The sequence below is a fragment of the Toxorhynchites rutilus genome, chromosome 1, assembly GCF_029784135.1.
Source record: "Toxorhynchites rutilus septentrionalis strain SRP chromosome 1, ASM2978413v1, whole genome shotgun sequence".
In the NCBI taxonomy this organism is placed as follows: domain Eukaryota; kingdom Metazoa; phylum Arthropoda; class Insecta; order Diptera; family Culicidae; genus Toxorhynchites; species Toxorhynchites rutilus.
The window spans coordinates 12498438-12520776 of record NC_073744.1 but is presented as its reverse complement, the minus strand read 5'-3'; the positions used below and the strand labels follow the sequence as shown (position 1 = coordinate 12520776).

Sequence of the window (22339 nt, the reverse complement as noted above, 5' to 3'; positions counted from 1 at the left end):
ATGATAAATGTAAGAAAATAAAATTACATAAGGGATAGGAAAAGGGAGGGACAGATAATATTTATCGTTGTAAATTTATTGGACATAAAATGGATAAAACTAGGGCACACATATGAAACACGGGATAAAACTGGACGATATTCCAAAAAACTGGAAGATTTTAGGGTTCAACTGGATGACTGGATCGAGAAAAAAACTGGAAGAATCCAGTTTAAACTGGAACATTGGCAACGCTGGCCCTACGGCAGTTTTGAATTGCTAAAATTTGTATGAAAATTTTTGTTGGCGTTATTTACCTACTAGACGTACGTTGCTCTGACCCTAATTTAAACTATTTTCTATCAATTTTCAGATATTCTCCCTAAAACCTACCATTATAATATAAAATTATCTTTAGACGCAATTTTTGTATGATATTTTTTTACTACTTGCAAGCAAAAGTGATTCTCGTCTACATAGAGTACTAATTTGATTTGGGAAAAATAATTTTCATTCATAATTGTTATTTTAAAAGTGTGTTCATTTCTTCTGCAAAACCCATATTGTCATGCCTTGTCCCCCATGTCGTAATACGAAGCTCAATGCCGTCAACGCGGATTGGTTGGGGAAGAATAGGCTTAGGGTGTCCAAATTACCTCCACTTACCCTACGTTGAGAAGGCAAAAGTTCCAGTTGGGAACGTTAGTGCCATCCAAGACGAAGAAAATCCCACGCTACTAAAAATAGCAGTCAGCCATTTAAATTCCAAGAGAAAAATGGCGAATCTACACGTTCAATTAAATTATTCTCCAAACATAATGGTCATTTGCTGTATTGCGATGTGTGCTTGATATCGTAGATGAGTGAAACCACGTCCGAGACCAATTAATAGCGTTTAATTGCTGCCCCCAAATGAAAACATTGAGCACCCATCAGTTCCACTGCATGCTAATCACGTTTGCGGTGGATAATAAAAATATCGTTAAAGTTGGGCTACCAAAAAATGATTCAAAAATTAATCCTACCATCGTGACTACGACATGTCGAGACATCATCGATTGGACCCTTTTCCAGTGGGCTGATGGACGAGGTGTACTCATTCTAAAACCCGCCACATCTACTTCGCTATGGTGCAGCAAGCCATGCGAATTCCGATTCGCCAACGTGGTTGCTTGCCAACCCACGGTGAAGTTGTTTGCGTATAAGCATTTATGAGAGAGAGAGAGAGAGAGAGAGAGAGAGAGAGAGAGAGAGAGAGAGAGAGAGAGAGAGAGAGAGAGAGAGAGAGAGAGTACAGAAAGAAATGCAAAGTATAAAATTTTCTCGACGGATAAGTCATATCGTTGGCAAAACCATTGCAGTGACATAAAATTGTAACGTAAATATCGTCTATCGGCGGTAGTATATTTAAAATCTCTGTTTATGATGTTCGGCAGAGATAGTGCATCTCAGGTTGTACCCCTCCCATTGATAAAAGCAGAGAGGAACTCTCCACTGATTTCCGCTCCATACAGAGTTGTTCCACAGCAAACCATGGATGATTGACCGACCGAGGAGTCCGATGGGGAGACAGGCGGCGGCGAGCTGAGTGATAGTTCGATTTTGTTATTTTTGAAAGGAAGCAAAAAAAAAATGCCCTCGTCCACTGGGATTGCGTGTGAATGGGTGCCAGTTCCACTCGAACCGGTGCTGTGAGCGGACGCACCGTTTGAACTTTTTCGTGTATCGTGTGTTTACTTCTAACTTGGACCAGGGCGATCGAAGACCACGTACCCCCGGTCGGTCGGTCTTGTGTTGAGACGTGAGTTGATTCGTTAGTTTACTGCAGCTCAACAACACCGGATGTCGGATAAAAGGACATGTGTTTTCGCTTGGCGCCGGCAAACACTTGATGCCGTCGGTTCGTACTACGTATCTTGGAATCACCGCACACGATCAACGTTTCTGATTAGATTTGGCTGTGTGCACGTGACACTTTTTAAGCTAATATTGGCTCAAACCATGATTGAAGTGTGATTAAAAATTGTTCTCGATCGTTGTGGCGTAACCGTAACATTTGCATTTGACGCACAGAACAAAATGTGACGTGGAATAGACTCACGAGATTAATTACAATAAAATTGATAAGAAACAGCGGCGAGCGAGTTAATGAGCGACCACCCATCAATTATTACTTGCAAATGGGTTCGTAACGTTTACGAATCAGTAATTCATCCGATGCGAAGATGCGTGTGCACCAGAATAAACGCCAACATGTTTCAACAAACAACAATGAAGCTCATTGTGGCTCGCGATACAATTAGATGTAATAGTTGATGTGGCGATGAACCTCTCTAGGCTTGAGATGGCGCAAATTGATTTCAATTGGCTGTTGGATGCTTTCGCCGGGAAATATTTATCAGCACAAATCGGTATAAATAGGTCACACTGCAAGATACTCTAATCTTTGGATGCGCGAGATAATTCGCTCTTTTACTTGTGCTACAACGTGAAAATATTTCCTTTTAACCTTAAGTTACGCGTCAGCGTGATGCTAAACTGTGTGCGACAAAATCTGAAACAAACAAATGGACACAGAAATGCGAGAAATGTTGCCACTGCGTCTAGCTCAATCACGAAACAACCTTGAATTTTGCATTTGATTGACTTCTTCGCTTGCACATCGTTACAGATTTGAACAGAAACGGAACTTAATCCCCAAGCGTTCTAAATTGAGGAGGAATAGACGCCCGGCGAGATTAGTACCAACCAGATTAGCACTGCCATATGGCCTTGCGTCCGGTGGAGGCCACTAACGGGGGGCGTAACAGCGGCTAGCTCCGAACAGCACACGAAAGAGATTAAAACCTAACAAACAGCAGCGGCATCGTGTCACAGTAGAATGAAAATATTATTTCGCAAAAAATGCGGCTTCCTGCTGCTGTTAGTGTTTGGGCTGATGTTCATTTTCTGGAACAATTTCTACCTGTTCCACGAGCCGATAATCAAACGAAAGGTAGACGACCTTAACCAGACGACCAGTTTGGCGCTCATCTACAGCAGCTGGCGTGATCTGGCCAAACCCTCCGCACTCAATGGGACGATTCGCGTTCGCAACGGCTCTTCCGTCTACCAGCGGCATTACTTCGACTTGGATCGCAGCGACCGCATAGGCGTCGATCGAACGCTGCCGGACACGCGACATGCCAAGTAAGTATGCTTCGCTGATGGTTAGGCCAATTACCTCTCATTTCCCTTCCTCTTGCCGAGCCTCTTCGAACCACGTCGCGAATCAATTCTTCAAATCGCACTGCTCGATACGCGCTGCAGTAAAATAAAAGCCAAAACACAAAATTGATGGTGAGCTATTTTCGTCATTAAGAAATACACAAAAAAAAAAAGCTTTCGTGCAAATTGAATGGAAGTGGAATAATGTTAGTAAGAAGACTGGCGTTGAATTGCTCTCAGGGGTATCAATTGGAGTAACGGATTCTATCGGAGCGTGATCTCCATATCAATCGTTGTACTTTCGCCACAGACATGCGGAAAGTGCAATATCTATATTAGAGTGGCAATGGATGTATACAAAAAATTCATCATCGAATTCAAAGAACCGAACTTGACATGTTGTTTATTGGCACAAACAAAAAAAAATATTATCAGCTCAATCGGATATGATTTAGGGTGCCTCAAAGCACTCAAAGTATTGCTTTTTCAACTAAAGTGCGCTACACATACACCGTCCCGTCACCGTGAAGTCAACGTGAAGGAATGAAATGTCAAATATTCTCCCATGGGAATCGTATGGTAGCATTCACATACACAATCACCGGCCACTTTGATGTCGGCAAAATAAGTCCAAGAGAATAGTTGACGGGACGGTGACGGTGACGCTGTATGTGTAGCGCACTTAAGTCCCAGAAGGTCGATTTCCGATCAAAATTTTTGACGTGGGACTACGTCTAACCGGAGTATATGGGGGGTAAAATGAAAACCTAAACACAGAACATGCAGGAAAAAATTAAAGATTCCGAATGTTTATAACTCGTACATTTCTTACTGGATCGGAAAGATGTTTGCATCAATTGATAGGGAATATTTCTACGCTTCTATCGCAAATCATAAAATGTTATTTTTCATTCGAGAAACAATTGAATAACTGTAAAATGTTAAGCGTTATCAAAACGCCCTACCTGCCTTGTTTTGATTGGCCCGATTTACGGTTTCCCCAACACAGCCATCAAAACCAAGCAGACTTGGGGAAATCTGCATTGCAAGTACATGAAAGTTGGGGATATTTTTGTTCCGACTGAAATGTATTTCCCTAACACAGGCTTCAAATCCATGGAGCGTGGGGAAATTGGCATTGCAAATACATTTAAGTAGTGATCCCCGATTTTTGAAATTAATCGTTCATCAGCTAATCGAATACTTTTCAGCAGTTTGTTTCGATACGATTAATCGCCCCAAATAATCGATTAATTGATTAATCGTTACACTGAGAGCAATAATTAGTTATACTAATATTTCTCATTTGCTAGAAAGCCATCTGGAATCAAAAAAGTGTTCATTCTGCCTGAAAACTAATCACTACCTTCTACGCTCCCCTAAACTGGTTAACGAATCTCAATTCGCGGCATTGAGCTTCTTTTACGAGTTTAGGGGAGCGTTAAAGATAATGATTGAATTTCAGGATAAATCTGCAGCGGCCGTACGTTTTTTTTTCTCTGGGTTTGGATCGATGAATCGATGTATTATTAGTTGCGCAGTATTCGTTCGATTAATAATCGATTTCTGTAGGAAGTATTCGATTAATCGATTAGTCGAACGATTATCGGGGATCACGACATGTAATTCGAGGGCATTTTTGTTCCGACTAAAATGTGTTTCCCCAATACAGACATCAGAACCAAGGTTCCTGGGGAAATTGGCATTGCAAATTCATGAAAATCGGGGGCATTTTTGATCCGACTGAAATGTGTTTGCCTAACAAAGACTTCAAAACAAAGATGCCTTCATACCAAACGTAAAAGGATGACAGTCCTAAATTTACTTGTAATGAAGAACACAATCTATCACATTGCATGAATTGACCTTACATGGCATCATACAAACTTTTTACTCACAAAGCAAATATATTGGATTCAATTGAACTCGGAAATTGTTTCATTCAATCAAAAATTTAATCAATACAAACATATGATTGCTAAGCTAAGGTAGTCCCACGTCAACCTTGTGGTTATATCTTAGATATAACCCACCCATTTTTTTTTTCAAGTTAACACCAGGGGTGGTATTCCGCATTTCGAAACGAGTAAGTCGGTTTGCGAAAACTTAAACTCGAATCGAATCGAATTTGCTATCAATGTATCTTTTTCGAGTTAATATTTTCAGTGTACTAGATTTCGAGCAAAATTTTGTCTCGTAGAGAAATGTCAAATATTTGGGTTCGCAAACAAGGCGAAGTGCACGGCTATTGGAAAAATCAAAAAGGTCGAAAAACAAATTCAATTTGATATTATACAGGTCGGACTCGATTATCCGGAGTATTGATTTTTGTCTCACTCCGGATAATCGAATCCTCCGGATAATCGAATCATAAAAAAAAAAAATTCCCTCGGTAAACGTAATAGTATTATGATTTGCACTTATTTATTAAATGGTTTTATCTAGCTTGACCCGTTTGTATGTATGACTTTGGAACTTTGTCTGTACCGCTGCACCACATCAACAGAAATTTAACCCCCTTTCTGTTGACCAATTGATCTGAAATTTGGAACACATCTTTATCACTGGTGTCACTATAAAACTGCGTATTCCATGATCTTGAAAATCCAAGATGGTCGCCACCACAAAATGGCGCTATATATTTTTTGACGTAGGACTACGTCTAACCGGAAGATATAGGGGGTGAAATGAAAATCTAGGCACTGAACAAGTAGGAAAAAATGCAAGATTTGGAACGCTTATAACTCGAGCATTTCTCAATAGATCGCAAAGGTTTTTGCATCAATTGATAGGAAATTTATCTACGCATCTATCATAACGAATAACATTTCATTTTTCTTGAGATAAATAATTGAATAATTGTGAAATATCAAGCATTGTCAAAATGCACTATGTGCCCATTTTTGATTGGTCCATTTTGTGCTCCTCAAATCGTACCGACCAAAACGGGCAATCAGAGCAGCAGCGAAATAGAATGAAGCACGATTGGAAAGGAAAAAGAAAAAATATGAACGAAACATTGGTCGCAGTCTCACACATGCGTAATTCTCGAGCCAGCCAGTCAGCTTAAAAATCCCCGCTCCGCTGCCGTAACGATCATTCTTTGTGTGGACACCGACTGGACAACATCGTTGCTGGACGAGCTGGATGGCGTGGGATCGAGTGCCTTTCTCAAGGCAATGGGGGCGGAGGTGTAATGAAGGAGTTAGAGTAGAGTTTTAAGGGCCTTTCTCAAGGCTAGAGACGAATGAACTAAAAAGTTTAAAGTCTCTATAATACCACCACCGTAACGATCATTCTCATCCGAACCGTACACCACATCGTTTCGCATGACATCACATCAACAAACCAACACAAGCAGCCATGGTTGGATATGGCAAAGGAGGAAAAGTGAAGGGAAAGGCAAAATCCCGCCCGAACCGTGTTAGTCTGGAGTTCCACGCAAGGGTAGCTAGGCCGAGCGCGTTAGTACCAGTGCATCAGTCCACCTAGCCGGCGTTATATAGTTTCGGCCGCCGAAGTGGAAAAGCTGCTCGCGACGATAAGAAAACCCGCATTCAGAACAGACCACATTCGGTTCGGTGGACATCAAGGCAACACAACAGGCAGTTGCAGCGAGTGGCGAGTGGCAAACGCAATCGCAAAACGACAGCAGGTAGCAGAAGAAAAAAGTTTGTTCTTTATACAATCTGCTTTGGTGGCAAAACCAAAACAAGGCGGCATCGAGGACGTTCGAAATGGTTTTTTTTTAAACCACGAGTACTAAGTTTTCTAAATTGGAACCATTCCATAAAACACGGCGCTTATCAGGGCCATTAAACCTTTCAAAAAAGAGTTTACGAAATACAGTTCAATGCATTCTAAAATAATATCCAAAATAATAATAAGACACAAATTGATTTTTTTATAATTTGTTTGCCAGGATATGATGAGTATGTGAATTTGGCAGTTGTTCTGAGCTTATTGATGGTTGGGGACTTTCCCGATTATTCAATTTTCACCAATTCTTAAATTGCTTCTAGATTGAAAGTACAGTAATTTATATTTAGCTCGACATTGAGCTAATTGGATGGATCTGTAATGCGACATTTTTGTCGCAACATAGAGTTCGGGGTCCAAATTATGACCCCACATTGAAAGTCGACACTGTACCACTGTCATCGGAAATGTTCAATTACAGGTTTAAATCGCCTCAAATGCGACACGGAGTGTTTCTCCGGCACGTCGCATTAAATGTAATTTACTGAACAACATGTCACAAGCTGAATGGGAAGAAATTTTCCAACTGTGAAAGCTGTGGCGAGTAGCAAACGCAATAGCTAAACAGGAAGGTTTAACCGAACAAGATGGGGATATCGAGTGATTAAACAGTAAACTAATCCATTTTTCAGGTAGATAGGTAGGTATTCACGTAGGAGAAGAAAATAAAACAATATATTTAAAATATATATTTAACAAAAGCTGTCCCCTTTGTATAGTCCTACGTCACTCCGGTTATGTCCCCGACATTACCCACCCGTCTTTTTTCAAAAACTCATCAATATGGGTATCAAATGCAAGTGCTCGACTAGTAGAACATGAATCATGAGATCATGAAAAATCCAAATCCTAGATGGCCGCAGTCCCCAAATAACTAATAACTTTTTAAATGGTTTCATTCAGCTTTACCTGTTTGTATGTATGTTTGAATGTTTGTAGGATTGTCCCCCATTAATAGAAAATTGTCCCCTTTCCTGATCACTGATTTATCTGAAATTTGGAAGACAACTTTAATTCAACAGTCATTATAAATCTGCATACTCAATGACCTTGAAAAATTCAATTTGACCGTCGCTAAAAAATGGCTGAATGACTTGATTTGGAGAACACAAAACATAATAAACAACATAAATTCAAGAAGGTCGCCGCCACAAAATGGTCGACTATGTATTTTTTGCAATTCCCTCAATATCGGTATCAGATGAAATGATTTCACTAATAGAATACAGTACATCATGAAAATATTCCGAAGAAAATTAGAAATAAATAAAACGAAATAAACGTTGAATTTCCATTATTCACAGTAAGTTGTTTCATCATATACCCCACGATTTTGTTACAGTCTCATCATTGCTATAGATTAATGAAGTAACGGATGTGATAACTACTACACCCAAAGTTAATTTTTAGCACATTTTCTGGCATCCCGATTTATTACATTAAATGAGCTGAAAGATAACATAAAATGTTCTACTCCCCAATACATGTATATCATTTGTATGATATATATGCTAGAGCCAATATGAGGGAGCGAAACAGGAGACAGAGAAAGATATATTCTCGTTCATGTTCTTCTCTATCGGCTTAGAAAACACCTTCCAACGTCATTTTATGATGAGGTGTAATATTATCGCGCTCCTTCATAATAGCGCTGACAGCTATATGGATAGAGTGGTCGTGTAAAGTAACTTCGCATTCCAGCCTGCCTTGGTTCGATCCCCATTGACGACGGTGTATGGGCTTTTTTTGCACAATCCCAAATGAAAAGAGAAAAGAAAACAGAAAGAGATGTCTGCACGCATACATACAAACCATTTTTAAGCTTCAAAATAGCTAATTTTTTGCGCATTTGACTCTCATGACCAGGAAATGGCATCTTTTTTTACCTTATTTTCTAGTTTTTAGTAAATTATCTGTATCATTAGTTTACTTCTCTAAAATAAAATCATTCAACTTTTTTTCAAATTTTTATTTCTTACCTAACTTTTTTCAGAATATTTTGATACATAGTAAGTACATAGTCGACCATTTTGTGGTGGCGACCTTTTTGAATTTATGTTTTTAATAATGTAGTGTATTCTCCAAGCCAAGCCATTCAGCCGTTTTTTAGCGGCGGCCAAATTGAATTTTTTATGATCATGGAATACGCAGTTTTATAATGACAGTAGAATTAAAGATATGTTCCAAATTTCAGATCATTCAGTGACCAGGAACGGGGTAAAATTTCAATTAATTCCAATAAATTAATGGACATCTCTACAAACACTCAAACATACATACAAACAGGGCAAGGTGAATGAAACCATTAAAAAGTAATTGTTTATTTGGGAACCGCGGCCATCTTGGATTTGGTTTTTTCAAGATCTACTGTGTTCTACCATTCGAGCACTTTCATTTGATACCCATATTGATAAGGTTCTTAGAAAATATATAATCCGTCATTTTGTAGCGGCTGCCATCTTGGATTTGCATTTTTCATAAATAACTGTGTTCTGCTAGTCAAGCACTTTCATTTGATACCCATACTGATGGGGTTGTGAATGAAATATATATGGCGCCATCTTGTGGTGACGGTCATTTTGGGTTTGTATTTTTCATAAATAACTATGTTCTACTAGTCAATCCCTTTCATTTGATATCCATATTGATTATTCAATACGGAATTATTATACAAATTATTCAAAATTTCCAATATAAAAATAATAAATAATAAACAAAATTAAATATTCCGGATAATCCAATCCCGGATAATCGAGTCCGACCTGTATAAGAATTGCGATTAGAAAGTAAAGATTGCGAAACATTTCTTAGCGACAGCGATGAAATGATGTCACTTCTGGAAAAAATAATAAACAATAAACAAAATAAAATACTCCGGATAATCGAGTCCGACCTGTATTAGAATTGCGATCAGAAAGTAAAGATTGCGAAACGTTTCTTAGCGACAGCGATGAAATGATGTCACTTCTGCAAAAAAAGCTCATGCGAAAAATGGATCGAATTCGATACAACATCGTTTAATGAAGCGAAGCAATATTTCTTCGACAAATTCTAGATACCCGGTGTAGTGATGATACTCATATACCCATTCTAAGGTCTACGGAAAATGAACACGTGTACTTTTTTTCCACTCCGAAACTTTTCGGGGTCTCTCGCTCATTAGGTGTATTCTTTAAACTGTCCCATAGTTGGTGAAAAGTCCTCTTCGCATCAAGGGTATTCAACAAATTTCGGGCGAGATCCAAATGGTCTTTATGAACTGTCAAATGTTCCCCTTGGGAAGTGTTGATGCTTATTAGATTTTCTTATGATTCCATAGTGCTAAAATAACAAGTGATATATCTATATGTATAAAAATGGATTTCTGTCTGTCTGTCTGTCTGATTCTTATGGACTCGGAAACTACTGAACCGATCAACATGGAAATTGGTATGTAGGGGTTTTTGGGACCGGGGAAGGATTTCGTGATAGGTTGAGACCCCTCCCCCCTCTCTAAGGGGGGGTTGCCATACAAATGAAACACAAATTTCTGCATTATTCGAGAATTAATCAAGGAAATGAAACCAAATTTGGCATCTGAAGGTTTAAGGGTGCAATAAATGTTTTTGTGGTGGTTAGACTCTCCACCCCCATATCAAAGGGGTGGGGGGAGGGGGTGTGCGATGGTTGCTATACAAATGAAACACAAATTTCTGCATTATTCGAGAATTCTTCAAGCAAATGAAACCAAATTAGGCATATTTAGGTTTTAGGGTGCAATAAATGTTCATATGGTGGTTAGACTCTCCACCCCCCTCTCTAAGGGGGGCCTGCCATACAAATGAAACACAAATTTCTGCATTACTCGAGAATTAATCAAGCAAATGAAACCAAATTTGGCGTGTGGAGGTTTTGCAATAAATGTTTTTACGGTGGTTAGATACTCCTCCCCCTCTCTTAGGGGGAGCTGTCATACAAATGAAACACAAATTTCTGCGTTACTCGAGCTAGCGAAATTGATCTTAGTTCGAAACTGGAAATGGATTTTAATGTGATGAAACGCACTCCTATATCTTCCTCTATCTATACAAAAAAAGGATCGCCGGATGTGTTGATAAGAGCAGAACTCGAGAAATGAATTTAATCATTTAGGGCTGTCTTTATTCTATCATATTTTCTGTATAAAACATTTATTCCATGTAACGGAGAAACATGTTATTTGCAAGTGGTTGGAAAATCTTGAACGAGAATTGTGTCTCAAAATAATCTGATGTTATAATGATGAGTTTTGTTAGAAATACTAGGAAATTTATAGTAAAAGTTAAATTTAACGGGGTCCAAGTGCAGTCAAGCAATTAACGACATTGATTTTATTACTTGCCGTGGGTACTGCGGTCGAATGTTCCATATGGCATTTGCAGGCCAGACTAGTGTTGCCACATTTCAATCTGTACCAGAAGGGTTGAAAATCTTTCCCATCTGTACTTTTGACGTAGAACTACGTCTTTCATTAAGGGTGTCAAATCAGGAAACAGGTCACGTTTTTATGAAATAAAGATAACGTGAATAACTATTTTTGCTGCGAACGGATTTAGACGATTTACATCCCAAACGAATCGGAAATTCCCTATGATTTGTTTGATATGCTTTACATTACAATTCCCTGGTGTGTAAGTGGTTAAAATTCATGAAAACTTTAACGTTTCCATGTTCCCATACATTTGTTCTGTCCATTCGTGTGCTTTCCCGAACAGAGCTCGAATTTTGTCGGTGATTTGGTTTCGCATAACAGTAGTAAAACTCTCTCCACAAAGGATGAGAGGTACGCTAATCTAGACCGGCAATATTAACAGATAGGGCTTGTGTTGAAAAGGAACGCAAAATTGTTTGGTGGAGCAAATTATGCAGCCGTGATGATGAATATAAACAAGGAGGGGAGATAGGGGAGATTGCATTAGCGCTAATATTGATCATAATGAAGCAATGCTACTCTTTTAGAGGTTGTTGAGATAAGGAGAAAGAGTTTATTTCGTTTATTTAGTCACCAAGAAAGTAAATGTCATTTTGGAATTTTGTATGTGATTTGGTTTCGCATTTTGGTAGTAGCAAAATTTTCTCCACTGAGGATGCGCTTATCTCGAGCATGAGAAAGTAATGCAACTTTTTTCGAGGCCAGTAATATTAACAGAAGCATTTCTTTTGAGAACAGTGCCAAATGATGAGAAGTGTTTATTCTAGTAGCTATAAGCCACCAACATAAGGCTCTGTATGCATGCTATGACGAACGCTTGATTGACGCTTGGTTTATGTTGTACGAAGGATGTCTAGAGGTGCGATTCCACTGAGACAATACTAAATAACATGTAGCATGATATTTGAAAAGTCCAGATCGATTGATGCACAAATAACATGAATCCCTCATGAAATGTCTAAGGCGTCGTGCACAAATTACGTAACGCTAAAAATGCCATTTTTTGGAATGTCCTCAAGTGACGAGTAAAACAGTCGGCTTAATATCGTACTAATTCCGCTTTATCGATTGGCATAAAAGTCATTGATTAGACGATGTTGATGGTATCCACGCAATCCCTGTAAACATATACACTGTAGTAAAAATACATTGCTTTATTGAGGTGCAATGGAAATTTATTCAGTTACCTTGTAAATACTTTCATTATGATACACTGAGAGAAATAATTAGTAAATATAACGAATTTTTTGGTAAATACTACCAATCTATAGTCATTTTCGACCGTACTAATAAACACATATGTCAAGCAGAACCATGATTCGGAAGCCCAATATCGGCTACATTTTCTCGCCGAAAATGCACGTATCAGAATTATATCCTTATTATACCTCCGTATTGCCTTTTGGGAACAATGAAAATGGTTAATACGCGCTTTTCTCACCAATTTTCAGATATGACAATATCCAAGCTTACTAATGTTATCGAGTAAAATATACTAATCTCTGGTAGGGATGCGGGTTTGTTGACAATATGTACAAAAAATTTGTACATTCTATTAATTTTGCATTACCAAATGTATTCAGTAGTTTTCGACCGAGGATTTTTCTAAGGGTACATTTCATGTACACACAAAAATGTAATGACAGTAAAGAATTAAAAGGTAGCATAATAAAGGCTGATTTAGACGATGCTGATTTAGACGACGCTCTAGTTGAAATATCCAGTGAACAGAGAGCAGACACTCTGTTCAAGTTACTTGTACCAGTATCGAACAAGTAATTGACCTCTAACTTGAACAGAGTGTCTGTTCTCTATTCACTGGATACTTCAACTAGAGCGCTGACTGGCATCGTCTAAAACAGCCTTAAGGCTGAACTGGGGAACTGTCAATGCTTGAGAAGGGCACATAAAGTTACTATTTAGCTAATGCTGAGGATATGGACAGAACAGGATTTTTTCATTCTGAACAATTTAATCGAGTATGGTTTTATTTAAATTTCTATTTGTTATTCAAACTTTATTCGTCCAACAATTTGATGGTTCAGCAGATGATCCTAAAAGTTATTGTTTTGTTCGCTCCCAGTTCAATAGCTTCTATTTCTACATCTTCAACACCTATGTAGATATCTTCCGATGCCTTTCTAAATCTCCAATGTCTGGTCCTGGAACTTCAGATTTGATGTAAAAAAACAGGAAAATAGGATTTCGGTCGTAGTTGAATCTCTTTAGGTTATGTTTAACGACTGATTTCATTGAGAGCGGGCGAATTCAGTATTTTTGGTTCGAGCTTTAATATTTCCTGAATTGATTTGATACCTTCTTTTCGTTTTGAAATGTGCATTTTCAATCCATTTGAAAAATATACTTTAAAAGGAAATTAATTTTCACGACAGTATGGATGTACTTTTCGAATTTACATTCTCTGTACTTTAGTAGGAAAAGGATAAACGATGTTATTTATTTATTATAACGCTATATGAATAAAATAGGTGAGATGCGAACAATATCATCAACCTAAAGCCATTATTGCAACGTTATTTTGAAAAATCTGTTAATTTTGTATGAAACACAAAAAAAAATCGTGGTTTAAAAAAGTCTAAAAAAGACGAGTGGGTAATGTCGGGGACATAACCGGAGTGACGTAGGACTATACAAAGGGGACAGCTTTTGTTAAATATATATTTTAAATATATTGTTTTATTTTCTTCTCCTACGTGAATACCTACCTATCTACCTGAAAAATGGATTAGTTTACTGTTTAATCACTCGATATCCCCATCTTGTTCGGTTAAACCTTCCTGTTTAGCTATTGCGTTTGCCACTCGCCACAGCTTTCACAGTTGGAAAATTTCTTCCCATTCAGCTTGTGACATGTTGTTCAGTAAATTACATTTAATGCGACGTGCCGGAGAAACACTCCGTGTCGCATTTGAGGCGATTTAAACCTGTAATTGAACATTTCCGATGACAGTGGTACAGTGTCAACTTTCAATGTGGGGTCATAAGTTGGACCCCGAACTGTATGTTGCGACAAAAATGTCGCATTACAGATCCATCCAATTAGCTCAACGTCGAGCTAAATATAAATTACTGTACTTTCAATCTAGAAGCAATTTAAGAATTGGTGAAAATTGAATAATCGGGAAAGTCCCCAACCATCAATAAGCTCAGAACAACTGCCAAATTCACATACTCATCATATCCTGGCAAACAAATTATAAAAAAATCAATTTGTGTCTTATTATTATTTTGGATATTATTTTAGAATGCATTGAACTGTATTTCGTAAACTCTTTTTTGAAAGGTTTAATGGCCCTGATAAGCGCCGTGTTTTATGGAATGGTTCCAATTTAGAAAACTTAGTACTCGTGGTTTAAAAAAAACCATTTCGAACGTCCTCGATGCCGCCTTGTTTTGGTTTTGCCACCAAAGCAGATTGTATAAAGAACAAACTTTTTTCTTCTGCTACCTGCTGTCGTTTTGCGATTGCGTTTGCCACTCGCCACTCGCTGCAACTGCCTGTTGTGTTGTCTTGATGTCCACCGAACCGAATGTGGTCTGTTCTGAATGCGGGTTTTCTTATCGTCGCGAGCAGCTTTTCCACTTCGGCGGCCGAAACTATATAACGCCGGCTAGGTGGACTGATGCACTGGTACTAACGCGCTCGGCCTAGCTACCCTTGCGTGGAACTCCAGACTAACACGGTTCGGGCGGGATTTTGCCTTTCCCTTCACTTTTCCTCCTTTGCCATATCCAACCATGGCTGCTTGTGTTGGTTTGTTGATGTGATGTCATGCGAAACGATGTGGTGTACGGTTCGGATGAGAATGATCGTTACGGTGGTGGTATTATAGAGACTTTAAACTTTTTAGTTCATTCGTCTCTAGCCTTGAGAAAGGCCCTTAAAACTCTACTCTAACTCCTTCATTACACCTCCGCCCCCATTGCCTTGAGAAAGGCACTCGATCCCTCGCCATCCAGCTCGTCCAGCAACGATGTTGTCCAGTCGGTGTCCACACAAAGAATGATCGTTACGGCAGCGGAGCGGGGATTTTTAAGCTGACTGGCTGGCTCGAGAATTACGCATGTGTGAGACTGCGACCAATGTTTCGTTCATATTTTTTCTTTTTCCTTTCCAATCGTGCTTCATTGTATTTCGCTGCTGCTCTGGTTGACCGTTTTGGTCGGTACGATTTGAGGAGCACAAAATGGACCAATCAAAAATGGGCACATAGTGCATTTGGACAATGCTTGATATTTCACAATTATTCAATTATTTATCTCAAGAAAAATAAAATGTTATTCGTTATGATAGATGCGTAGATATATTTCCTATCAATTGATGCAAAAACCTTTGCGATCTATTGAGAAATGCTCGAGTTATAAGCGTTCCAAATCTTGCATTTTTTCCTACTTGTTCAGTGCCTAGATTTTCATTTCACCCCCTATATCTTCCGGTTAGACGTAGTCCTACGTCAAAATCTGTAGAAATACAGAATATTATGAAGATATTATAACTCTGTTCGAGATGCATCTATCGGTGCTTGCTTACTGACTGCTGTTAAATCCATTAAAACACTTGCTTTATCATCTTGGCGCAGGAAACACACCTCATTCGGTCTCAGAATCGAAACTACCCAGCAAACATTAAATCGTATAATTTTGCACGTGCTAAGTCTTACAAGAAATCAGAATAAATCATAATCGCATATAATATCAATCAAAGTATGTATCGTGTATATTTGAAATCGCATAAAATGTAAAAACTCGATTTTATATATCATTATCAAATTAAGTCGCAATTCGGTATAACAAACATCAGTTTTATGATATACATTGTCATAAAATATATTTAATCCGCATCATATGCGTATATTACACTGATGCAGTTTGTGTGTCGTATAAGCGTATAATTTAAATCGATTCAGTACTGCAGTAAATCGTGTTGCATGCTGAAGAAAATCATGAAACAGTAAATCATATTAGCTCCTAATAAAAAACATATTACATCATATTGAGATGTCAATGAAATGCTTTAACATTGACAAGTTTCATTTCATAACAGCAATGTTTGAACACATACAAAATATAAAATAATTAAATTAAAAAAATGGGTGGGTTATATCTATGATATAACCGCAAGGTTGACGTGGGACTGCTTTAGCGTAGCAATCATTCGTTTGTATTGATTAAATTTTGGATAGAATGAAACAATTCAATAATTCCATATAAGGTCAATTAATGCATTATGATAGATTATGTTCTTCGTTACAAGTAAATTTAATGACAGTCCTTTTACGTTTCTTATCATGCCTAGGACAAAATATGTGAACGGAATAATAAAATTATTATCAAACGATTATTTTATTTTACGTTTCCTTCTGAAGTTTGCATCTCTCAAGTGTACGTTTTTCTCGAACCGCGAATTTGCTTGATTTGATGAACTTCAGGCACTTGCACAAAGGCAAGCGAGTACAAAAGTACTCGCAGTTTGCATTTATTTGCTGAGTCGATTTCCTCAGACATCTTGGTTTTGAAGTCTGTGTTAGAGGCAAACACATTTCAGTCGGAACAAAAATGCCCCCGACTTACACGAATTTGCAATGCTAATTTCCTCAGACACCTTGGTTCTAGAGTCTGTGTTGGGAAACACATTTCAGTCGGAACAAAAATACCCCCGACTTTCATGTATTACAATGCCGATTCCCCCAAGGCTGCTTGGTTTTGATGGCTGTGTTAGGGAAACCGTAGATCGGGCCAATCAAAATGAGGCAGTTAGGGCGTTTAGATATCGCTTAACATTATACAGTTGTTCAATTGTTTATCTAATGAAAAATAACATTTTATTAATTGCGACAGAAGCGTAGAAATATTCCCTATAAATTGATGCAATCATCTTTCCGATCCAGTAAGAAATGTTCGAGTTATAAGCATTCGGAATCTTTCATTTTTTCCTGCATGTTCTGTGTTTAGGTTTCCATTTTACCCCCCATATACTCCGGTTAGACGTAGTCCCACGTCAAAAAAAGTGGCTCTTATATGGCCCGGAAACCAGGAATGACTGATCCTACTGCATAGAATGTATTAGGTTATATCATATCGAATCATATGTATGAGTTTTAACCGCTGTTGAATTAAATTTCAGATAGCCGCGCGAGATAGCTGGTAGATGATAATCCAGACGACAGGAGTTCGAACCCACATCGGATCAGTTTTCACCAAACATCAATCTGTGCCATTTTAAACATTTATATTCCACTCCCAACACAAGTAAATTTAATAGTTATTATTTCTACAAATATAAATACTCATATATGAAAATAGCGATTCGTGAGGCTGTAATAAACATTTTACGAAAATATTTTTCTCCATTTGTTTTTTTTTCTATGTGTGTAATAAATCGTATATGAGTATGGCAAAAGTCATTTTAGATGCGTTGACAATTCATGAATATATTCATATTAGATCGCAATTCAATTTCAACATAATCGATATTATAGTCGGTCAAAGTTGCATATTTATCCAAACTAATTCGGTAAGCATTTCCCATGTATGTTTATGGCCTCCACTTTTGCATGCATATGCCAGTTAGGCGCATTATATCTTCTTCTTCTTCTTCAATGGCACTAACGTTCCTAGAGGAACTTCACCGTCTCAACGTAGTATTACTTGCGTCATTTTTATTAGTACTTAGTTGAGATTTCTATGCCAAATAACACGCCTTGAATGCATTCTGAGTGGCAAGCTCTAGAATACGCGTGATCACAGTGCAAGTCGGAGGAAATTTCTTTGACGAAAAATTCCCCCGACCAGAACGGGAATCGAACCCGAACACCCGGCATGTTAGTTATGACGCTAACCACTCGGCCACGGGAGCACAAGGCGCATTATATGCCAACCAAAATTTAGGGCATATGATGCTATATATACGCTTGTTATGCGATTTAATGTTTGCTGGGTAGCTGCTAAAGCATATAGGGGCCCGTGAATTTATTTAGGAATAAAAATTGAATTTTGTTACCTAACGATCATGGCTACCCCGCCTCCCCCCTATGTCACATTAAGTAACGAAATCTTGATTACATACAGCACGTGTGTTCAAACAAAATATGATGTCTTTAATGAGCTTTTTTGCAACATTTTTGCATTCGGTTCCACACGTTGCTAGATGTATTTGATTGAATGGCAGAAGCGATTATTACCCCATACACACATTTTTAGTATGGTTAGTGGACAAAATACGTGTAATTTCACTGGAAACTGCAGGCCCGTTTACTGATCAACTATTCACCCGTATTATGAAATTCGATCAAATTAGAATTACCCGAATGGATCGCAATTTTGTATTGCTTCATGCAAACATGCAATTTCTCCCAGTTTCGTCTTCGCAAATAAAGAGCCGAATATCCGGCGATCCGGCCAAACTACTATCCGTTTCATCACTAGTTAAAACATTCAAACCCACCTATTTTTATTTACACCATAAATTATTTTTATTGAGGAACCAAACTAATGGCAGAACAACGTTTGCCGGGTCAGCTAGTTAAAGTAAAAAAAAATAAGATTGTCCTATTCAAATTTATCATTTCAGATGTAAATCGCGCGAGTTTCAGGTTTCCCCCGAGCGCTCTACATCTGTGATAATAACGTTCCACAACGAGGCCACCTCTGCGCTGCTGCGAACCATCACCAGTATCCTGAAGCGCACCCCATCCGATCTGCTTCGTGAGATCATCGTTATCGACGATTGCAGCACCGCGCTCGAGAACGACCTCAGCTTCCTGGGACAGTTGCCTTTGGTACGATTTCATCGCAACTACGTGCGGGAAGGTAGGTCCGACAGACCTCACAGACTAGCAGCAAGAACTCTTCCAACGAGCACTGAAGCAAGGATTGATTCGTTCCAGGAATATTGGGGTAGCCTATGCCCGCGGAGATTACGTCGTGTTCCTCGATAGTCACTGCGAGGTGAATCGAGGATGGCTGGAGCCGCTGATAGATCGGCTCACGATCGGTCCCACTGCGGTGCTGAGTCCGATCATCGATGTGATCGATCCGGATACGTTCGAGTACAGACCGAACTCGGCACGGCTGAGGGGTGGATTCGATTGGAGTTTACGATTTCGGTGGCTCCCAGTGGCACAGGAGGAACTGGAACACCGGAGCTATGATGAATCGTTGCCATTTTTCAGTCCGGCCATTTCGGGTGGAATATTCGCTGTTGCCAAAAAGTTGTTCCAACAGCTGGGTGGCTTCGATAATGGGCTGGAGATTTGGGGTGGGGAATCGTTGGAGTTCTCCCTGAAAGCATGGCTATGTGGGGCCCACGTGGAAGTCGTTCCATGCTCTCGAATTGGGCATGTATTTCGCAAGAAGCATCCGTATGGATTTCCACAGGGAAGTACCGCTACCTATCTTAGGTATGAAACACTCATGAACTCAAAAGCACGACATAATATTTATTTCGAATATGTTCCAGAAATACTAAGCGCATTGCCTCCGTTTGGTTGGATGAGTTCCAAAGTTTTTTCTACCAGATGCGTCCGGAGGCAAATTCGCTGAACGTAGGTTCTCTCCAAGATTTGAAGACTTTGAAGAGACAGTTGAACTGTCGTAAATTCAGCTGGTATTTGCAGAATGTGTTTATCGATTTGAAGTTACCAAACGAGAATAATGTTGCCTTCGGTCATCTGCGGCACGGTGAGCGATGTCTAGATGTGAAGCCAAAATATAAGAAATCTCGCAGGCGTAGTCAGCTGACGAAGGAGAATGATGTGGTGCTGATTGATTGCAATCGGGAGGATATGGACAGTGCGAGCAAGTGGTCGTTGAATAAAAAAAGTGGCCAACTCAGTACCGACTCGGGTGCGTGTATGAATGTGAAGGAAGGATTGGTGCTGCTGGAGCAATGTTTGGAGGGTGAGACGGGACAACGGGAGCAGCGCTGGGAAAGGATTGGAGGGACACTGATTCACAGCGAAAGTGAAATGTGTTTGGAGAATCTCGTCGGAGCGGATGTTGGTGCTAGCGAGTGTCGACGGGGAGCTCCGAGTCAACTGTGGAGTTTTTCGGTCGAAATACAGCATTTAAAGTGAGAATCTGGAAGATGAAATAAACGAAAAGACTGTTGGTGCTCTTGTTGTTCTCTGTTAGATGACAGTCACTATTTAGCAGTTAATTGGACCCCTGTAAGCTTTAATAGCTTCTAAAGATTGAACACGAAAATATCTGGACGAATTTTTGTATCAAAATTTCACTGAAAAAAAAATACAATTTAGTAGGCATTGGTTGTAAGATCATTTGTTTGCATCGTGGCTTCATCGGATTCGCGATTTGTTCCTGTACTCTCGAAACGAAAATCCTAGTCTATCCGTTCGAGAGCTAGAAATTTCCGAAATCCAAGGTGTTTAACATTGTGACACGGTTTGGTGAAAACCATATTTTTTAACATGCAGGAATAGTGGGACTTTCAAGCGGAACCCGAAGCTGTCGTCGAGGCAAGCAGCGAGAAGGTTTTCGTTATCCCACGTCAAAAAAAAGCGAATAAGAGGGCTGGATTAAGATGTTCTAAGGTCATATTGTGACGGGGCAGGATGCAAAGCACAATTTGGAGTCAAAGAAGCACTCAGTTAACAAGATGATCGATGAATATTCCAGGATGGGGCGCACAATTGAGCAGTACAGTGCTTTTAGGCATAGATATCCCTAAACTTTTATTTATGCTGTGTGAAAGATGGCGAAAGAAAGATTATAATGCTTTGATTTAAAATGCTGCTTTTGTTTTCCCAAAAATCGACATTAACCTTTCGGACAACCCAATATGAGCTATCCTGATTTATCCTGATTTTTATTTTCATTTTTCCTGATTTTTTCCAATTATAGTTGGCAACCCTGGTCATCACAATGAATATATACAATAACATTACGGAATCGAAACAATAACAATCGCATTGTCATAGAACTGGAACGGATGGAAACGAACCCGCTATAAAACAAAGCTCCATTGTTTATAGCGAATATTCCAGAATACCCGAGCAAAAGTGCAGCAATAGAATTCGCCGTAGCGTGTACCATAATAATAAGACAAAAAATGTTCAGTTCTTTCTTAGAGGCGAATGAACTGCAAAGTTTAAATCCTTTTAAAAACAAAGAATCAATTCTTCGTTCAGTCGCAAATAAACCATCGTAGTGAAATAGTGAAACTATCAAGTGTTCTGACTATCACGCGGAACCGGAAAGCTCATAGAAAACGTTTTCTCTCATCGGAAGGGGAAATTCCGCACAGTTAAAAGTCCAAGCGGAATCCACAACCACGTATCAACATAGGCCCACCAGCTTTGGCTATATTTCAACTTATATCTTCTACATCAAGTGTGGCAAGTCCAATCATCTCTGGAATTCTTTTCAGAAAACCATCTGGGCGGAAACAGGTACTGTTATCGTACTTGCCTGAGGCAGCAATTTGAAAGAATCGGTTCGGAGCTGGTGGGCCCCGAACCCAGCAACGGAATGTCTTGGATGGCAGGAACGGTCAGCGGTGAGACGACAGCAGTGCCTGACTATGCCGGGCGGCTTGGGAGCTTCCATCAAGCTGTTTTGCGTGCATTCCGTTGCGAGTAACCACCGACGACTGAATGGGTGAAGCCTGTATGATATTGTCATTCTTGGTAGAGAAATGTAACTGGAAACGTAGCGACAATCTGGTACGAATTCGAATTCCATGGAGCTGTACTTGCCTGTGCTGATAGGCTGGAAGAACGCTTTCCCGTGCTCAAACCCAGGTCTGGGACGACTGTTAACAGTTGACGGGAAGGGCACGACTGTGAAAGAAGGATAGGGGTCTTCCGAATGGCCTCAACTGTTGCGTCTCGGGATTGTTGCTTCGCATTGGGATCGTTAATAGTGATATTTGTGTTTGTGGCGATGGTTATCATGACATCGAGC

At 39.3% G+C, this 22339-nt stretch overlaps 1 protein-coding gene across 2 annotated transcripts; it reads left to right on the top strand.

Annotated features, from left to right (window-relative positions):
* Nucleotides 1-1304: 1304 nt before the first annotated feature.
* On the top strand, nt 1305-20538 carry LOC129762304 (polypeptide N-acetylgalactosaminyltransferase 2-like). Of its 2 annotated transcripts, none has more exons than XM_055760452.1 (5): nt 1305-1780; nt 2651-3168; nt 18987-19225; nt 19287-19815; nt 19875-20538. In XM_055760452.1, exons 2-5 carry the CDS (start codon nt 2861-2863, stop codon nt 20488-20490), a joined length of 1692 nt encoding a protein of 563 aa, XP_055616427.1. In that variant the 5' UTR covers nt 1305-1780; nt 2651-2860; the 3' UTR covers nt 20491-20538. The 2 variants fall into 2 exon arrangements, with proteins under 2 accessions (XP_055616427.1, XP_055616428.1); XM_055760453.1 differs by having other exon boundaries at nt 1305-1879.
* Nucleotides 20539-22339: the final 1801 nt, after the last annotated feature.